This window comes from Dasypus novemcinctus, chromosome 28 (assembly GCF_030445035.2).
Source record: "Dasypus novemcinctus isolate mDasNov1 chromosome 28, mDasNov1.1.hap2, whole genome shotgun sequence".
Taxonomy (NCBI): domain Eukaryota; kingdom Metazoa; phylum Chordata; class Mammalia; order Cingulata; family Dasypodidae; genus Dasypus; species Dasypus novemcinctus.
This window is the reverse complement of record NC_080700.1, coordinates 34,153,640-34,171,971: the sequence shown is the minus strand read 5'-3', so window position 1 is coordinate 34,171,971 and position 18,332 is coordinate 34,153,640. Positions and strand designations below refer to the sequence as shown.

General features: G+C 51.5%; 1 protein-coding gene across 1 annotated transcript in view; it reads left to right on the top strand.

Annotated features, from left to right (window-relative positions):
* Positions 1-1,380: 1,380 nt before the first annotated feature.
* ZC3H12D (zinc finger CCCH-type containing 12D) overlaps positions 1,381-18,332 on the top strand; it is a 32,556-nt gene continuing 15,604 nt past the window's right edge. Inside the window, exon 1 of the mRNA XM_058289765.2 lies at positions 1,381-1,669. Coding sequence (XP_058145748.1) covers positions 1,398-1,669 — 272 coding nt within the window. The 5' untranslated portion in view covers positions 1,381-1,397. The remainder of the gene's footprint in view (positions 1,670-18,332) is intronic.

The following is an 18,332-nucleotide window of genomic DNA, read 5'->3' as shown; positions in this document are numbered from 1 at the left end:
CAGACACTCTTCTCAATCCTGGAGAATACAGTGGGCAGGGGACAGCTAAACAGGCATTTTGAAACGAAAAGCAAGTTGCTGAAAACAGATACAGCCCGACACCACGTACGTAACCACACACACACACACACACACACAAACCCTGAAACCATCCCACAAACCAGTCTACGTGACAAGCCAGGAAATGCGCAGCGAAAGCCTGCAGCTGTGAACACGCAGCAGCGGCGGCAGGTGGGGTTTGGGGTGTGCACGAAGAGGTACCTTATCTCTGTTCTTTTTTTTTTTTTTTTTTTTTTTGTTTTTTTTTTGTTTTTTTTTTTTTTTTTTTAATTTTTTTATTTTTTATTGACTTTGTAATAATATTACATTAAAAATATATATGTGAGGTCCCATTCAACCCCACCCCCCCACCCCCCCCTCTCCCCCCCCCCCAACAACACTCGTTCCCATCATCATGACACATCCATTGGATTTGGTAAGTACATCTTTGGGCACCTCTGCACCTCATATACATTGGTTCACATCATGGCCCATACTCTCCTCCATTCCATCATGTAGGCCCTGTGAGGATTTACAATGTCCGGTGATTACCTCTGAAGCACCATCCAGGGCAGCTCCATGTCCCGAAGACGCCTCCACCTCTCATCTCTTCCTGCCTTTCCCCATACCCTTTGTCCATTATGTCCACTTTTCCCAATCCAATGCCACCTCTTCTATGTGGACACTGGATTGGTTGTGTCCATTGCACCTTTATGTCAAGAGGAGGCTCAGATTCCACCTGGATGCTGGATGCAATCCTCCCATTTTCAGTTGTAATCACTCTAGGCTCCATGGTGTGGTGGTTGTCCTTCTTCACCTCCATCTTAGCTGAGTGTGGTAAGTCCAATAAATCAGATTGTAGGTGCTGCTTATCTCTGTTCTTTACACTTCCGGCATCTTTTGACTTTTTCACAGGGCGCCTTCGGTGATTCTTTCCTTAGTTTAAAATCTTTTCTGAAAAGAGGGAGGTCCTTGCGGGCAGAGAGGAAAGAGGGGCCCAGTGTACCCCCAAGCTTCCGCTGGGCCCACCGTCCCTTTTTTGCAGCGCCCACCAGGCAGGGGTCTGGAAAGGAGCAGAGGGGCGAGGCCTGGGGGGGTAGAGATGGGGTGCGCTCTGAGTTGCCTGGAGGAGAGGGTGCTGGTGAGCACAGGTGCATCCGTGGGCCGTGCGTCTGGCGGGCCCGTCCCCCCACCCCCGGCGCGGGACACGCCCCCGAGGCGCTGTCGGCGCCCCCGAGCACCCAAAACCCCCGGGCCCGGCCGCGACCGGGCTTCCTGCCATCAGAGAGACGGGGCGGCGCGGGGCGCGGCGCGGGCCCTTCCTCTCCGGGCGCGCGCGGGAGGCGGCGGGGCGCGCCATGGAGCGCGCGGGCGGCGCCGAGCTCTTCCAGAAGCTGGGCTACGGCCCCGAGGACGTGGCCCGGGCGCTGCGCAAGCTGGGCGACGGCGCGCTGGTCAACGACGTGCTGCAGGAGCTGCTGCTCAGCGGCCGGCCCCGCGCGCACGCCGACCCCGCGCGCCTGCTCGTGCCCCGCGGCTCCTGCGCCGCCCCCGACCCGCGCCCGGAGGACGCGGGCCCGGCCGGCGCCCTGAGACCCATCGTGATCGACGGCAGCAACGTGGCCATGAGGTGGGTGCCCGCGCCCCGCCTCGGAGGGCTGGAGCCCTCCGGGCAGGGAGCTGTGTGGCCTTCGGGAAGTCCCTGAGCCTCTCTGAGCCGCCCTTTCGCCCTCGGTGAAATGCGGAGGAAAGGCGACCGGCAGGGGAGGCCCAGGGCAGGTGCCCCACAAGGGCGCAGAGAAAGGAGGGCGCCCTGGGCCTCCTTTGTCTGCATTCTGTCCCTAGCCTTGGCACGACTCTGGGAGAGCCACAGCACCTCAACTTCCTCTCCTGTGAAGTCCTCTTCTCCTCCCTCCCGACTTTGAGAGGCGGATGGGAAATGAACTTGAATTCCGTGGGGAGCGGGCTGCAGTTCCCTAGTTAAATCCCAGAGAAGTGCTGTGCCCACCCCCACCTATTTACCCGGCGCCCTGGCGCGTTTGGGTGAAGGGAGCTCCGTGCACCTGCTGCTGGCCAGACCAAGGGCGGAGCCCCGGGCAGTTGTTTCCTGGCAGGTGCAGAGAGGCAGGCTTCCCGGCTCCAAGGCCTGGTGGGAGCCCACAAAGTGTCTGCAGAGCACCTGGGAGTCCTGGCTGCCGCGTGTTCCCAAGGGACTGGGCGCCCTGTGGGTTTTGGGGGGACTTGGCAGGGTTCTGATCAGCTCAACCTGGATCACCGGCCTTGGGGCACCCCCCGTTGCAATCAAAGGGCTCCCGGGCTGGCCATGCAAACAGGGAGCGGGGCCTCTTCTCCCAGCAGCAGGCAGCTGGACCCCCCAGCTCTGCCCCCTCACCCGTGCTCCCTGGCAGGTCCAGAGAGCGAGCCTGGGAGATCCAGACTAGTCAAGATCCCTGGGGAAATCCAAGGGATTTTTGAGAATCCAGTGGGTTCTGACTTCTTTGTTGTCGGTGCGATGGTAAAAGGGCGCAGCGTTGTGGAAAGACAGACTGGCGGTTCCTCAGAAAGTGACGTCTAGGATTACGGTGACCTGGCAATCCCACTGCTAGGCTAGACCCAAAAGAATCGAAAGCAGGGCCTGGAGGAGACACACGCACACCAGTGCTCATAGCAGCCTTATTGGCAATTGTCAAAAGATGGAAGCCACCCAAGTGTCCAGATGAACAGATAAACAAAATGTGCTTATCTCTACGTAGTGGAATCTTATTCAGCCGTGAAAAAGGAATGAAGTTCTGATACATGCGACAACGTGGATGGACTTGGAAGATATCAGGTTGAGTAAAATAAGCCAGACCCAAAAGGACAAATATCGTATGATCTCACTGATAGGAAATAATTAGGATGGCAACTCCATCGCGTCAGACACCCAAGAACAGGTTACCAGGGATGGGGGGCGGGGGTAGGGAATGGGGAGATCATGCTTAATTGGTACAAAATTGCTGTTTGGGGTGATGGAAAAGTTTTGGTAATGGATGGTGGTGAAGGTAGCACAACATCGTGAATGTAATTAACATAATTGAATTATATACTTGAATTGATTAAAAAAGGGAAGTTTAGGTCGTATCCATATGACTAGAATAAAAGTTAAACAAACTTTAGGACTGTACAACATGTGCAGTGAACCCTAATTAAACCATGGGCTGTGGTTAATAGTACAATTATAGTAACATTCTTTCATCAGTTGTAATAAAGTTACCACACTAGTGCAAGATGTCAATAATGGGGTGTGTGTGCATAGGAAAACTCTGCATGAGTTTTCTGTAGATTTTTCTTTTTTCTACAACTTCTCTAGTACCAAAAAAAACCCCAAAAGCATTTTTCAAAAAATCCAGTAGGCTCCGAGGATCCTCAAGATAAAGCCTGAGAGGAATTGTGCCAAGTGGGCAAGGAGCGTCTCTCTCTGGGCATCTGTGGAGAGGGGGTGTCGCATTTAAGATGGCATCGCTTGGCTCGAAGCCTCACCCAGCGCTAAGATTATAGGAACCCTGCGATTCCAAATCCACCCGGCAGGACGGCTGTAGGGTTCAAAGACCACTTTAGCGGGGGAGCGGATGTAGCCCTGTGGTTGAGCACCTGCCTCCCATGAACGAGGTCCCAGAGTTCAATCCCTGGTCCCTCCTAAAAACGAAAACAAAACCCAACACTTCGGGGGCACCAGAGAGGGCCTTGGAGATTAGACACGGAGAGGCGGGGGGCACATGGAGCCCCCGGTCTGCCTGCGAGGGTTCTCGCTCTGCCGCTTCTGATGTGAGAAAGGCAATACTTATAGCCGGATGGGTAGAAGGTCAGGGCAAAAGTGGAGCCAAAATTCCACTGTGGGGTGTGTGTGTATGTTAGGGGGTGGGGGCTACTTCCCAGCAGATACCTGTTCATGCCAAGGCGGGGAGAGGGCACTCCTTTTCCTCTTAACCTTTTCGGGGTCACAGCTCCCCCTGAGAATCTGATGAATGCCACAGTTGTGGGGGACCTCACGTGGCAAAATCTTTGCAGATGTGATGCACTGAAGCGATTGAATCTCGAGCCGGGGAGATTGTCTTGGGAGATAATTTAGGGGGGACCTTGAATGGCAGCACAAGTGGCCATAGAAGAGAGAGGCAGAGGGAGATTTCGCAGGCGGAGGAGGGGGCGCTGGGAAGACGGGAGCCAGGCGGCTGCAAAGCAAGGAGCCGCCAGAAGCTTACAAGCTGCAAGGCTCCCCGAAACCTCCAGGGGGAGCCCTGCCCGCACCTTGATCCAGCAGATGGTAATTTTGTTAGAGCAGCTCCTGGAGGCTCATACAGCCATGCTCCTCTCCCCAGGGAAATCCACCGGCACCCCGAGCTTCCCACTTCCCCATGGGGACTCTGCTGAGCCTCTCATCTGTACTAACACACGTAGGGATGATGAAGGTGGGATTTTCTAAAGAATGGGAATAAAAAGGTTTTGTTGGCGCCCACACCCCATAGTGAGAACCACATGCTCTGCTCTAGACACTAAGAGAAGACTTTTTTCCAGAACTTGTTGCAGACTCTGATTATCACCTCCAAATGCTTTTCTTTTTTTTTTCTTTAGGAGGTATCGGGTTGAACCCAAGACCTCATACGTGGGAGGCAGGTGCTTAACCACTGAGCTACATCCACTCCCCAGTGAGAGTTGTTTGTTTATTTGTTTGTTCTTAGGAGGTTCCTGGGATCAAACCTGGGACTCCATATATAGGAAAGAGGTGCTCAACCATTTGAGCACAACTGCTCCCCAGTGAGAATTTTTTTTCCATTTGTTCGTTATCTGGAGGCGCTGGGGATTGAACCTGACACCTTGTATATGGGAAGCAGGCACTCAACCATTTGAGCTACATCTGCTTCTCCCAAAAGCTTCTTTATTATTATTTTTCCTTATTCTTCCCCCCGGTGTCTGCTCTCTGTGTCCATTTGCTGTGTGTTCTTCTGTGTCTGTTGTGTTCTCATTAGGCAGCTCTGGGAACTGATCCTGGGACCTTCTGGAGTGGGAGAGAGGCGCTTACTCTCCTGCACCACCTCAGCTCCTTAGTTCACTGTGTCTCATATTGTCTTTTTAAAGATGTCATTCCATTGTCTTTTTATTTACTTAAGATTTATTATTTTTTAAATTTATTTCTCTCCCTTCCCCCCCCACCCCCGTTGTCTGCTCTCTGTGTCCATTCGCCGTGTGTTCTTCTGTATCCACTGGCATTCTTTGTCAGCAGTACCGGGAATCTGTGTCTCTTTGTTGCATCATCTTGCTGCGTCAGCTCTCCTCGTATGCGGTGCCACTCCTGGGCAGGCTGCGCTTTTCTCGCGTGGGGTGGCTGTCCTCATGGGGCGCACTCCTTGTGCGTGGGGCTCCCCTATGCGGGAGACACCCTTGCGTGGCAGGGCACTCCTTGAGCGCATCAGCACTGCGCGTGGGCCAGCTCCACACGGGTCAAGGAGGCCCTGGGGATCGAACCCTGGATCTCCCACGTGGGAGGCCGATCCGCTTCCCTGTACTCAGTTTAACTGCTTCGTGCTCAGTGTGCGGGGGCTGCAGGTGGAAATGCACCCAGACTAAGGCGAGGAGGGTTTTAGGATATAAATGCTTTCACTCGCGGGCTGCCTGCCCAGCCCCTTGCTTCCCAGAGTGCACGTATGTGGGTGTGTTGTGTGTGTGTATGTGTAGTAGACACACACACACGAATGACTGCACATGCCCAAACCTCCCATTCTGGTCCCACAGTAGTCAAGAAGAGACAGGGCATAAGGACAGGCTGGTAGTAGGACTTGTTTGTTCCTTTAAAAGCCACGTTCAGGGGAAACGGACTTGGCCCAGTGGTTAGGGCGTCCGCCTACCACATGGGAGGTCCGCGGTTCAAACCCCGGGCCTCCTTGACCCGTGTGGAGCTGGCCCATGCGCAGTGCTGATGCGCACAAGGAGTGCCCTGCCACACAGGGGTGTCCCCTGCGTAGGGGAGCCCCACGCACAAGTAGTGCACCCCTGCAAGGAGAGCTGCCCTGCACAAGAAAAGCACAGCCCACCCAGGAGTGGCTCCGCACACATGGAGAGCTGACACAACAAGATGACGCAACAAAAAGAAACACAGATTCCCGGTGCTGCTGACAAGAATACAAGTGGACACAGAAGAACCCATAGTGAATGGACACAGAGAGCAGACAACTGGAGGGGGGGGGGGAGAGAAGTAAAACAAACAAACAAACAAATAAATAAACAAATAAAAGGCACGTTCGGGGGGCGTTGGGGTCCGAGGCTTAGCTCCATGCCTCCTTCTACAGTCAAGGTCGGTGTGTCCTCCAGAGGGGGTCTCAGCTCTGCCAGACCCCCAGCTGTGACAGATGCCAATGCAGGACTTCCTCCGGCGGAGCACCCCAAGTGGTGCCTAGGGGTTTAGAGTCTACCCGAACATTTGGTCAACCTCAGAAACACCCTTTCTGAACATCCCCCCTCGCCGAGGCTTTGCAGGGCAGTGGACCCTGCTGTCGTTTGTGTCCGAAGGCCATGCCGCGCGACCAGCTGTCTGGAGCTGCAAAGGCCCCTCAGATCCCCGGTCTCTTCCACCCCGAGCAGACGGGAAGCGCATCTTCCATGGGCAGCTGCGCATCCGCGGTCAGAAGTCGGGCGTGGGTCTCCTTGGGCCGAAATCAAGGTTGGCAGGGCTGGTTCCTTCTGCAGGTTCCAGGGGGAAGTCCCTTTCTGTGCCGTTTCCAGCTTCCAGAGGCCACCTGCCTGCCTTGCCCGGGGACCCCTTCTCCCATGTTCAAAGCCATCACCGGTCTGAAATGATATTGCAAAAGATGGGCTGTTGACGTATCGGTGTCCATTGGCTTTCATTAAAAGTGCCAGGGATCCCCGAAACATTAACCGCTGGTCTAGAAGGAGAAATGACAGGCAGTGCCATGCTTCTCTCTCCCCTGCCTTTGGGGGAGCAGGGGGATGTCCACGCCGCCCTCAGCACTTTGCATCTGACCTTCTCATCAGACAGAGGAGGAAGCACAGAGAGGGCTTTGGCCAAGGTCAGCAGCTGGCTCAAGCAGAACTCTGGCTGCCAGCCTCCGTGTGACCTCTGCTGAAGTCCCGTGGGCTTTGGTGGCCACCCTTCAAGGATGTTTTTTTTTTTTGGTCTCAGGGCGGGGATTGAACCCGGGACCTCGTATGTGGGAAGCCGGTGCTCAACCACTGAGCCACGTCAGCTCCCCTGGAGCTGTGGTTTTTCTGTTTGGCTGCTTGTTGTTTCTGTGTTTGTTTTAAAATTTCTCTCCACTTCCCCCCCATTGTCTGCTCTCTGTGTCCACTCACTGTATGTTCTTTTGTCCACTTTCATTCTTGTCAGTGCCACTGGGAATCTGTGTTTCTTTTTGTTGCGTCATCTTGCTGTGTCAGCTCTCCGTGTGTGCGGCGCCACTCCTGGGCAGGCTGTGCTTTTTTTGCACTGGGCGGCTCTCCTTGCGGGGTGCACTCTTTGTGCATGGGGCTCCCTTACGCCGGGGACACCCCTGCGTGGCACGGCACTCTTTGCACACATTAGCACTGTGTGTGGCCAGTTCACCACACAGGTCAGGAGGCCCTGGGTTTGAACCCTGCACCTCCCATGTGATAGGCAGATGCTCTATCCATTGAGCCAAATCCGCTTCCCTGCTTGTATTTAAGGAGGCACCGGGGATTGAACCCGGGACCTCCCATGTGGAAAGCAGGCCGCCTGCTTGAGCCTCATCTCTTCCCCAGGATGTTTTGTACTGGCTGAGCCTGGTAGACCTGGTGTCTGCAGTCTGGGGGCCGACAGTGGGAGTCACTGGCCAAGGGTTTTTTAAAGGCATGTGTTTGTTCGGAGCCCACAGGAGTTGACCTGTTTTATTAAACAATTCTGTCCAAAAGCCATTTAAACAGAGAACTCAGTTTGTAAAACTATCACACGATCAACCACCGTAACAACAAAAGGGGTCTGTTTGGGTGGTGTAAGCCGGATGTATGGCTTCCTTGATCATTTCAGAAGCTCTGGTGGGTCACCTCCAGTGAGAATTAGTAGACGCAACGTGGGGAGTGCATGCTGCAGGGACCTGGTGAGCCCCTGTCATTCTTTTTTTTTATGTACCCCACGTGGAAAACCAGGGAGGTAGAAGCAGGGGACAGAACACAGGACTTAGAGCCTGAAGGTCTGAATTCCAGCCTCTCACTCAGGGCTGCCCAGCAGAACTTTCCGTGATGATGGGAATGTTCTAGAATGTTCTAGCGTGGTCCATGACAGTGGCCTCTGGCTGCATGAGGCAGCTGAGCACTCGAAATGGCAGAGAACTGAATATTTAATTGGACTTCATTTTCACTAATTCGAATTTGAATGTAGATAGCCACATACTGCGACCTGACCACAATGTGCCATGCAAATGTAGCCTCTCAGCTGAGCAGCCACCCCGTGAACTTGGGCCAGTCACCAGACTCTTGAGCCCCGCTTTTACAATTAGGGGGTTGGAATAAAAATCCCAAGTGGCTTTTCTATCTCTAATGTTCTAGAATTGGAGGTGGCTGTTTTACACTCGAAAGAAAGAAATGCATTTTTTTCTTATAAAGGAATCTCTCTGCCTGGAGGTCCAGGGAGAGAATGTAAGTTGCCCACGGCAGTGAGTGCCACCTTCCAGGGTCTTGCCCGAGCCCATGTTTGCCACCTGCAGTTCCGAACCTTGTACCTTCCCTGTCTCACCCTGGCAAGGGTGGCAGGGTGGGAGGCCCTGGGTCCAAGCAGGCCACTTGCCTAGGGTGCTGGCCGAGGCTCTCCCCAGGCTGATGAGCGCTGAACGTGCCCTCAGCAGGAACCACCTGCCCGGTGACCCCCCACCTGGGTGCAGGTGCTCTCAGCCACACGGGGCCCAGGCCCCCGCAGGCCCTGCGAGCCTGCTCTGGTGGGGGAGCAGCACAGGCGCTGATTGCTCAGACCACTCCCCACACCTTCCAGGGGTGTGTGCGCCTGTGTGGGCAAGAAAGACTGGAGCTTGGGCCACTCAACTCAACACCCGGCTTGCTATACACCTAGCCTTAAGAAAAGCGTCCTGCAGGTTTTCAAAAGACTGAGGCTTTTACCGAAAGCTTGTTGACAGCTGCGTTGTGGCCTCTGGAGGAAGAGGGACCCTCCCTTGCCAGCTGCCACCAGCATTTCCTTGCCTGGGCTGGGAGCACGCCAATCTGCCTGATGATTTGCATGCTCTACCCGTAAGGCAAATTTAGAGAAGGCGTGGTATGAAGCTGGGGGAAAGCCACCCGGTCGTTTCACATCCTCTTACAACCCTAGGCAATGGTTTCATTTCATTGTGTCCTCATTTTGGGGGTATACAGAACTTTTGTTTTGGTTGTTGTTATTTTTTTTTTTATAGTCCCTCCCCAGGTGGCTCCCTTGTCTCTTTGCTTGTTGTTTTTACTTATTGTTTGTGCTTGTTTGTTTTTTTCTTTAGGAGGTACCAGAAACTGAACCTGGGACCTCCCATGTGGGAGGCGGGTGCTCAACTGCGTGAGCCACATTCATCTCCTGCTTGTTTGTTTTTGCTCATTTCATTCATTCATTCATTCATTCATTCATTTATCTCTCCTTCCCTGCCCTTCCCCCCAGTTGTCTGCTCTCTGTGTCCATTCTCTGTGTGTTCTTCTGTGTCCGCTTGTATTCTTGTCAGTGGCATAGGGAATCTGTGTCTCTCTCTGTTGCGGCATCTTGCTGCGTCAGCTCTCCGTGTGCGTGGCGCCACTCCTGGGTGGGCTGCGCTTTTTTCACATGGGGCGGCTCTCCTTACGGGGCGCACTCCTTGCACGTGGGGCACCCCTATGCAGGGACGCCCCTGCATGGCACGGCACTCCTTGTGCGCGGCAGCACTGCACATGGGTCAGCTCACCACACAGGTCAGGAGGCCCTGGATTTGAACCCTGGACCCTCCGTATGGTGGGCAGACGCTCTTATCAGTTGAGCCATATCCGCTTCCCCCCGTTAACATTTTTAAACCCTGAGAAAACTCAGCAGACTCTGGCTTATTCTAGAGTAATGGATTTTCAACGAAGAGAGAGCTCATGATCGATATGGAAGACTTTTCATTTTAAAATTTAAAAAAATTATTGTGGTAAGATAGACATAACCTAAAAGGTGCCACTTGAGCCATTTCTCAGTGTGAACTGCAGCGGCATTAATTACATTCACAATGTGGTGCTGCTGTCACCACCGTTCATTACCAGAACTTTTTCATTCCGCCAAACAGAAACTCTGTACCTGGTAAGTGACAAATTCCCCGTTCTACACCCCTCGGTTCCTGCCCCTGGTGACCTGTAATCTACTTTCTGTCTCTGAATTTGCATATTCCGGTTCTTTCCTAGAAGGGAAATTGTTCTGTATTTGCCCTTTTGTGTCAGGCTTATTTCACTCCACGTGATGGTCATCCGTGTTGGGCCAGGCATCGGGACGTCATTCCTTTCTACGGCCGAGTAGTGGGCCCCCGTGTGTCCCTCCCGCGTGGTGGTCATCCATCGTCCCCTGTGGTCTCTGCTGCCACCGTTCGGCAACTGTGAATACGGGCGTGCAGGTGGAAGGTCTTTACCACACCCCTTCCAGAAGCTACCAGCAGGCAGTAAAGAGGGGGGTCCCTAACTGGGCGGGGGTTCGCCCTGCTTCGGCGCCCCAGCGTCCGCTCGGCCCTGCGCTCCCATCTCAGTCTGCCCCCCTTCCTCCTCTGGTGAGACCAGGGTGGCTGGAGCAGCTGCTCACCCGCCCCCTTGCCTTGACTTGGGCTGGGGAGGGGGCTCTGGGTAAGGAGGGCTATCAACTCCAAGTTCAGAGCGTTTGCACTTGAACCCTCTATTAGTCGGCCAAAGGGGTGCGGATGCAAAAAACCTGAAGTCTGGCCTAGCATGTGTGCCCTCTGCAAATACCAAGGAGTTGCTGCAAAAAGCAGGTCGGGTCCTGCTCACGACCCCTGCCCAGCCCCCAGCTTTCCTAGTCGGGACCTGCGAATCCGCCTTGAGTAGAGGAAGGAGTGAATGCACGAATGCACGAGCATCTTGGCTCATGTGTCTGCCTGTCTAACATGGTAGCCAGAACCACATGAGGCTATTTAGCCATTAAAATGGGGCTAGTCACTTGTGTCTAGCAGCTACCACCTGGACAGAGCAGGTCCAGATTCCCTTTATTTTTTTAAAATTTGTCTTTATTTATTTATTTTTTTAATGTTACATTAAAAAGTTATGAGGTCCCCTCACCCCACTCCTCCCATAACAACAACCTCCTCCATCATCATGGGACATTCATTGCACTTGGTGAATACACCTCTCAGCACTGCTGTACCACATGGTCAATGGTCCACATTATAGTTTACACTCTCCCCCAGTGGGCCATGGCAGGACATACAATGTCCAGTAACTGTCCCTGCAGTAAGTACCACCCAGGACAACTCCAACTCCTGAAAATGCCCCCACATTGCATCTCTCCTTCCCACTCCCCACCCTCAGCTGCTACCGTGGCCACTTTCTCCACATCAATGCTACATTTACTTCCATTACTAATCACAATAGTTCCATAGTAGAATATCAGTAAGTCCACTCTAATCCATACTCTATTCCTCCAGCCTGTGGACCCTGGGATGGTGATGTCCGCTCCACCTCTTTATCAAGAGGGGGCTTAGATTCCACGTGGATGCTGGATGCAATTCTCCTGCTTGCAGTTGTAGGCACTCTTGGCTCCCTGGTGTGGTGGTTGACCTTCTTCACCTCCATGTTAGCTGAGTGGGGTAAGTCCAATAAACCAGAGGGTAGGAGTTGCAAGTCTGTTGAGGCTCAGGGCCTGGCTGTCACATGGTCAGTGTTATTCTAGTAACAGATACACAACCTGAAATTTCCCCTTTTAATCACGTATATAAATCAGGGCTGTTAATCACGTTCACGATGCAGTGTTCCCGTCACCTCCACTCGTTACCAAAGCTCTGCAGTCTACCCACATAGACACTGCACAATTTAAGCCTTAGCTCCCCATTGCCTACCCCACCCCCATCCCCTGGTAACTCGTTGTCTAGATTCTGACTCTATGACTTTGCTTATTCGAATTACTCCGTAGCAGCGAGGTCCTGCAGCATTTGTCCTTTGGGGTCTGGCTTGTTTCACTCCACACGATGGCTTCAAGTCCATCCTCACCATCCTTTCTTGCCTGGCCAGGGCTTTGCTGCTGCCCCAGGTAGTCTCGTGAACAGCTGTGGCTGTCTGGGGTCAGCGACAGGGCAGCCATGCTGAGGCTCTGAGGTTGGCAGGAAATGTGGAAAGGATCGAAAAGCAGATAATCTCCACATCCCAAGAGACCAGAAAGGTGGATGAAGGTTGTGGTTAATGGTACAAACACGAGAATGTTCTTCTGTGAAGTAGAACAAATGGACGTCACTTTTACAAGGTGGGACCAATATGGCGGTGCACGGGGAAATACAATCAATGTAACTGATGGGCAACAATGTTGTAATATTCTTTCATCAATGTCAAAGAAGGTGCTATAACAACGTTAAGGGTCAGTAATAGGGGAGTATGGGATTTTTTCTTTTGGACTAAGGAAAGTGTTCAAAAGTTGACTGAGCTGATGACTGCACAGCTTTGTGCTGAAAATGAGAGCCACTGAGTGTACGATTTGGATGGATTGTACAAGGCATGGGACTGTATAACACAGTGAACCATGTGGCGGAAATGGTCTGTGGTTAACTTACAAATACGAGAGCATTCTCTCTCTGAACTATAACAAATGTACAATACTAATACATGGTGTTAATAATAGGGAGTGTGTGGGAAAAATCCACCAAGTGTACATTATAGACCACAGTTAGTGGTAATTGTCTAATCATGTTCTTTCATAATCTAACAAATGTTCCACAACAATGCAAGATGTTGGTGGAGGGGTGATGTATGGGAATTCTGCATGTTATGCATGATTGTTTCGGAAGCTCACAACTTCTCTGCTATATGTATGTAGCAGTTTGATATGATTATGAATTCCAAAAATAGATTTTGGATTATGTTTGTAACCTGGTCCCTACCTGGGCATGATTAAGTTATGATTAGGGCTTTGATTGGGCCACATCAGTAGGAGGGCATTGAGTCCTCACCCTTTGGTGAGTGGGTGCACAGAGATAAAAGACACTGCAAAGGACAGAGTTGATGCTGAAGCCTTAACCTGGAGCCCCAGGAAGTAAGCTCACAGAGGAAAGAGAAGCCAGCCCCAGGAAGAGAGGAACCCTGAGCCCACAAAGAAGCAAACCCTGGGAAGAAAGGAACCTTGAACCCAGACAGAAGCAAGACCCTGGAAGGGAGGAACCCAGGAAGCCTGAACGCTCGAAGACGTTGGCAGCCATCTTGCTCTGACATGTGCAAACAGACTTTGGTGAGGGAAGTAACTTATGCTTTATGGCCTGGTGTCTGTAAACTCCATCCCCAAATAAATACCCTTTATAAAAACCAACCAATTTCTGGTATTTTGTGTCAGTGCCCCTTTGGCTGACTAATACAGAATTTGGTACCAAGAGTGGGATAGTACTTTTGCAATTACCAAAATGCTGGAATGGTTTTATAAATGGGTAAGGGATATTTTTTTGAGGAATTGTGAGATGCTTGATGGAAAAGGCCTGGATCACTTTGAAGAGACTGTTGATAGCAATATTGATGCTAAAGAGACTTTTTAATGATGCCTTAGAAGTAAATGATGAAACTATTATTGAAACTGGAGGAAAGATGATCTGGGTTTTAAAGTTGCAGAGAACTTAGCAAGATTAACTCCTGATGTTTTATGGAAGGCAGAATTTGAAAATGGCAAGCCTGGGCATTTAGCTGAAGAAATCTCCAAAGTAAACCCAGAGAATGCAGCTTGACTTCTGTTTGCAGCTTACAGCAAAATGCTAGATGAGATTGATATACTGAGGACTGAACTGTCAGGCACAAAGAAAAACAGAAACTAATTCTGGAAATTCCAAGCCTCTGGAAATCAAGCTCCCAGAAGAAAGTGTCCCATTGGAGGACTTAACTAAACTTGGAACTTGTAAATCAAGATTGAAGATACAGTTATCTCAGAAAGACTTGTGGAAAGTCTTACTGTCTGATGGCTTGGACCCCTGCTTCTTGCTTGCTAAACCAACGAGGTTTTTGAGAGAACTGTGTGAACAAAACCGCTGTCAACTTGGACTAAAAGGGACATGGAAAGGAGAGATTGAAGGAGAAACAGCTTTAAGAGGCAAACCATGGAAGCTGAGATTTGGAATTAAGACATTACCTTGGGCCAAGAGAGGAACTCCAACCATGTGTATAGAGAGGGTGAGTTTGCACCAGTAGTTGAAGAGGGTGGATGTTCCCACCCGATGTTCTGGGAGACTTTTGCCACCCCAGGGTACAGAGAGGGTGGGTGGAGCACGTTCCCCAAGGATTAGGGTAGTTAAGGTCAGCACTCTACAGGTCTGAGAGGGGCAGACCTGTTCCCCATGGATTAGGGAAGGCCAGGTGGTCAACTCGTTGCTCTGAGTGGGTTGAGACTGTATGCCAAAGGTTAGGGGGAATGTTGTCTTCACATCACTGTATTGGGGGGGTTAAGACTCTAACCCAAATATTGGGTAAGGTGTGGCAATCACCCCAACACTCTTGGAGGGTGAGGTCTGGAGCTTGGTTGACACCTAGATGCTCCGTAAGGGTGGAACCAACAAAATGGCCATTGGGCAAGCATGTGGAAAGTGTGGTTTCCCATAAGGCACCAAGGAAAATAAATCATCTTAAGAATGATTCTCAGGGAAGCAGTTGTGGCTCAACTGATAGAGCATCTGCCTACCATATGGAGGGTCCAAGGGTTCAATACCCAGAATCTCCTGACCTGTGTGGTGAGCTGGCCCATGCACAGTGCTCTTGTGCACAAGGAGTGCTGTGCCATGCAGGGGTGACCCCCGTGTAGGGGTGCCCCACATGCAAGGAGTGCACCCTGCAAGGAAAGCCACCCCACGTGAAAAAAGCGCAGCCCGCACAGGAGTGGTACTGCACACATGGAGAGCTGACGCAGCAAGATGATACAACAAAAAAGCAACACTGTTGCTGCATGACAAGAAAGCAAGCGGACATAGAAGAACACACAACGAATGGACACAGAGAGCAGAAGATGGGGGGGAAGGAGAGAGACATAAATAAAATAAAATCTGAAAAAAAATAAAAAAGGATTGACTCTCAGACTGAAATTAAATGGAGGATGCCCTGCAGGTTTACTGAACTGTAGAGGACCCAGTGACTCACGTTTCCCTCCCAACTTCTCTTTATTGTAATGAAAATGTTTATCCTTTGTCTGTCCATTTGTATATTGGAAACAGATAAATTGTTTTGTAAGTTTCCCTGCTATAGGTGGGACTTTGCCCCCAAACAAACTGTATTTCTTTAAACTGACTGAGATATGATTTAGTACTTGCATTGTTACTGATTTAAGGTTTTTTCAAATATTGTAACGTCTTTTTGGAATTTAGAGGGTGGATTGCAGCAGTTTGTTTTGGTTATGACTTCCAAAAATAGATGTTGGATTATGTTTGTAATCTGGTCTGTACCTGGGTGTGATTAAGTTAGATTAGGGCTTTGATTGGGCCACGTCAGCAGGGCATTGAGTCCCCACAACTAAGGGGTGGGGACTCACAGATACACGACATGGCAAAGGACAGAGTTGAGGGTTTTTGATATTGGAGTTTGATGCTGAAGCCTTAAGCTGGAGGACCAGGAAGTGCACAGAGGAAAGAGAAGCCAGCCCCAGGAAGAGAGGAACCCTGAGCCCACAAAGAAGCAAGCCTGGGAAGAGAGGAACCTTGAACCCAGAGAGAAGCAAGCCCCAGGAACGTAGGAACCCAGGAAGCCTGAACCCTCACAGACGTCGGCAGCCATCTTGCTCCAAATAGACTTTGGTGAGGGAAGGAACCTATGCTTTATGGCCTGGTATCTGTAAGCCCCTACCCCAAATAAACATCCTTTATAAAAACCAACTTCTGGTATTTTGCATCGGCACCCCTTTGGCTGACTAATAAAGAATTTCAGACAGTCCACTGGTCCTTGGGGGCTTGCCAAGGACCCCGAGGTGTGGCTTCAGACTCACCTGTCTGGCCCGTCTTCCCAGGCAGCCCGGTTAGGTGCTGCACGCTGCTGGCCCTGGACTTCTCCGGAAGGCTTGCCATCTGCCAGGCGATGCTGAGAAACAAGCCTCCTCTTCTCTTTACCCCCTCATTGTTTGCACTTGCTGCATCTGTTTGTTCTCCTTTTTCCTTTAGGAGGCAAAGGGAACCAAACCTGGGACTTCCTATGTGGGAGGGGACCACCTCCATTCTCTGCTTTGTTGTGTCTCTCATTATGTTTTTCTTCTTGTGTCTCTTGTCATGCCATCTTGTTGCATCAGCTTGCCACGCCTGCCCATCGCACCAGCTCGCTGTCTTCTTTAGGAGGCACAGGGATCTCAAGCAGGGACCTCCCATGTGGTCGGTGGGGGCTCTGATCACTTGGGTCATGTCCGCTTCCCTCTCTCTCCTTTCTTTTCTAATGTCCCCTGGATGGAAGCGTCTAGCTTCCCACTGATACGGTCTCCTTACTGTTTCCATGTCTCGTAGCTCAGCCTCAAAGGGGTGTCTTCTCAAAACAGGAAGTAACTCCAGACCCAATGGGCCAGACCTGGCTCTGGGTCTGTTACTGGAGCTGAAGGACTTTGGAAAGTTCTCTTGTGTCTCCACAAAGCCTGACTTTCAGTACGGTTGATCAGGACTTCTAAACGCTCCCTTCTTCTCCTTGCCAACCTGCAGCTATCCCAGTGCAAGGTAATTGGTTGCCTCTGGGGACACAGGCAGAGGCCCTGCCCGAGAGGAAGTGTGATGATAATTTAGTGTTATCCTCACTGACACGGGGTGGCGGGGGCAGGCTGGCTTCTCGGGACAAGGCACGGGTGTCAAGGTGATCTTTGGCTCTGGAAGAACAGGTCCCTGCCTCTCTCCAGCTCCCTGACATATGCCCATCGATGTGCCCTGGTGATACTGCTCTCTTTCTTGTCCCTGCATCAGCGTCTTTCCAGCCAGCCCCTCCCCTGACCCACGCAGCCCGTCCTACGAGGCTGGAGTCTTTTCAACCCTTCAGTGCTTCAGTGAATTTCTATTGAGCTCTTTCCAATGACCAGGCGCCCTGCTAGGCACTGGGAAATCAATGTTGAGCAAGGTAAATCAACGGCCTGTCGAGGGGGGGAGACCCATTTCAAGGAATCCCACGAGGGCCAACTTGCCACTGTGATCTGTGTGGGGAAGGAGAAGGGTGGTGCTGTGAGAGCTTGTAAAGCGGAATCTGACTCAGGAAGGCAACAAAAAGCTGAGGCTTGAAGGAGGAGGGGAGCCAGTTGGACCAGCAGGGAGAAAACAGCTGGTGCAAAGGCCCTGGGGTGGGAGTGGAGGCAGGATGCGAGCTGCAGGAAGGCAGGGGACTGGAGGGGAGCAATGACGGAGAGCCCTCCAGTCTTGTGGCCAGGCCACATCCAGTCCATGGCTAACACATCTCAAGATCGTCCACTTGTCTCTCCAGCAAAACAAACAAGCAGGCACCCAGACAACCACCGCCAACCCCCTCGGCTAAGTCTGAGGGATGTTCTCAGGCTCCATCAGTCTCTCCGGGAGATACCCAACTCCCTCATTTGCTTGGCTTTCTTGATGCCTTTTCTGCTCTCATAGGCCTTTTTCGGTCTCTCTTATAAGATTATTTTCCTCTACCTATAACCAGCTACTGAATTCCAGGGCTTCTCAAAGTCGGGCTCAAGCCCGCCTCTCCCTCCGGGCAATCAGACAATTCTCTCCCCACTGCAGCTTCACCGATGACTCACACATTTTATCACTCTCCTCTGAAGCCCAGGTGTTTACTTAACATCTCTACTTTGGGGTCACAAAGGCTCCTCCAACTCAGTGTGTGCCCAGAACCGACCTCGTGACTCCCCCCTCTAGTCCTCTCCCCACCCAGGCTTCCCTCTCTCGGTGAATGGACCCACCATCCAGTTCCATTAGCCAGTGCCTTCTTCTCCACCGCCCCCATATCCAATCAACCACCAAAATTCTGGAGATTTTACCTTTGCATAGTTCATAAATTCACCCACTCTTCTCCATCTTTCCCCACCACCAGTTTGGTCCACATCACCATCATTTTTTATTTTACAATGACAGTGTCTGTTTTTTCCTTAAACATTTTATTTTGAACTAATTTTAAACTTACGGGAAAAGTGTAAAATATTACTA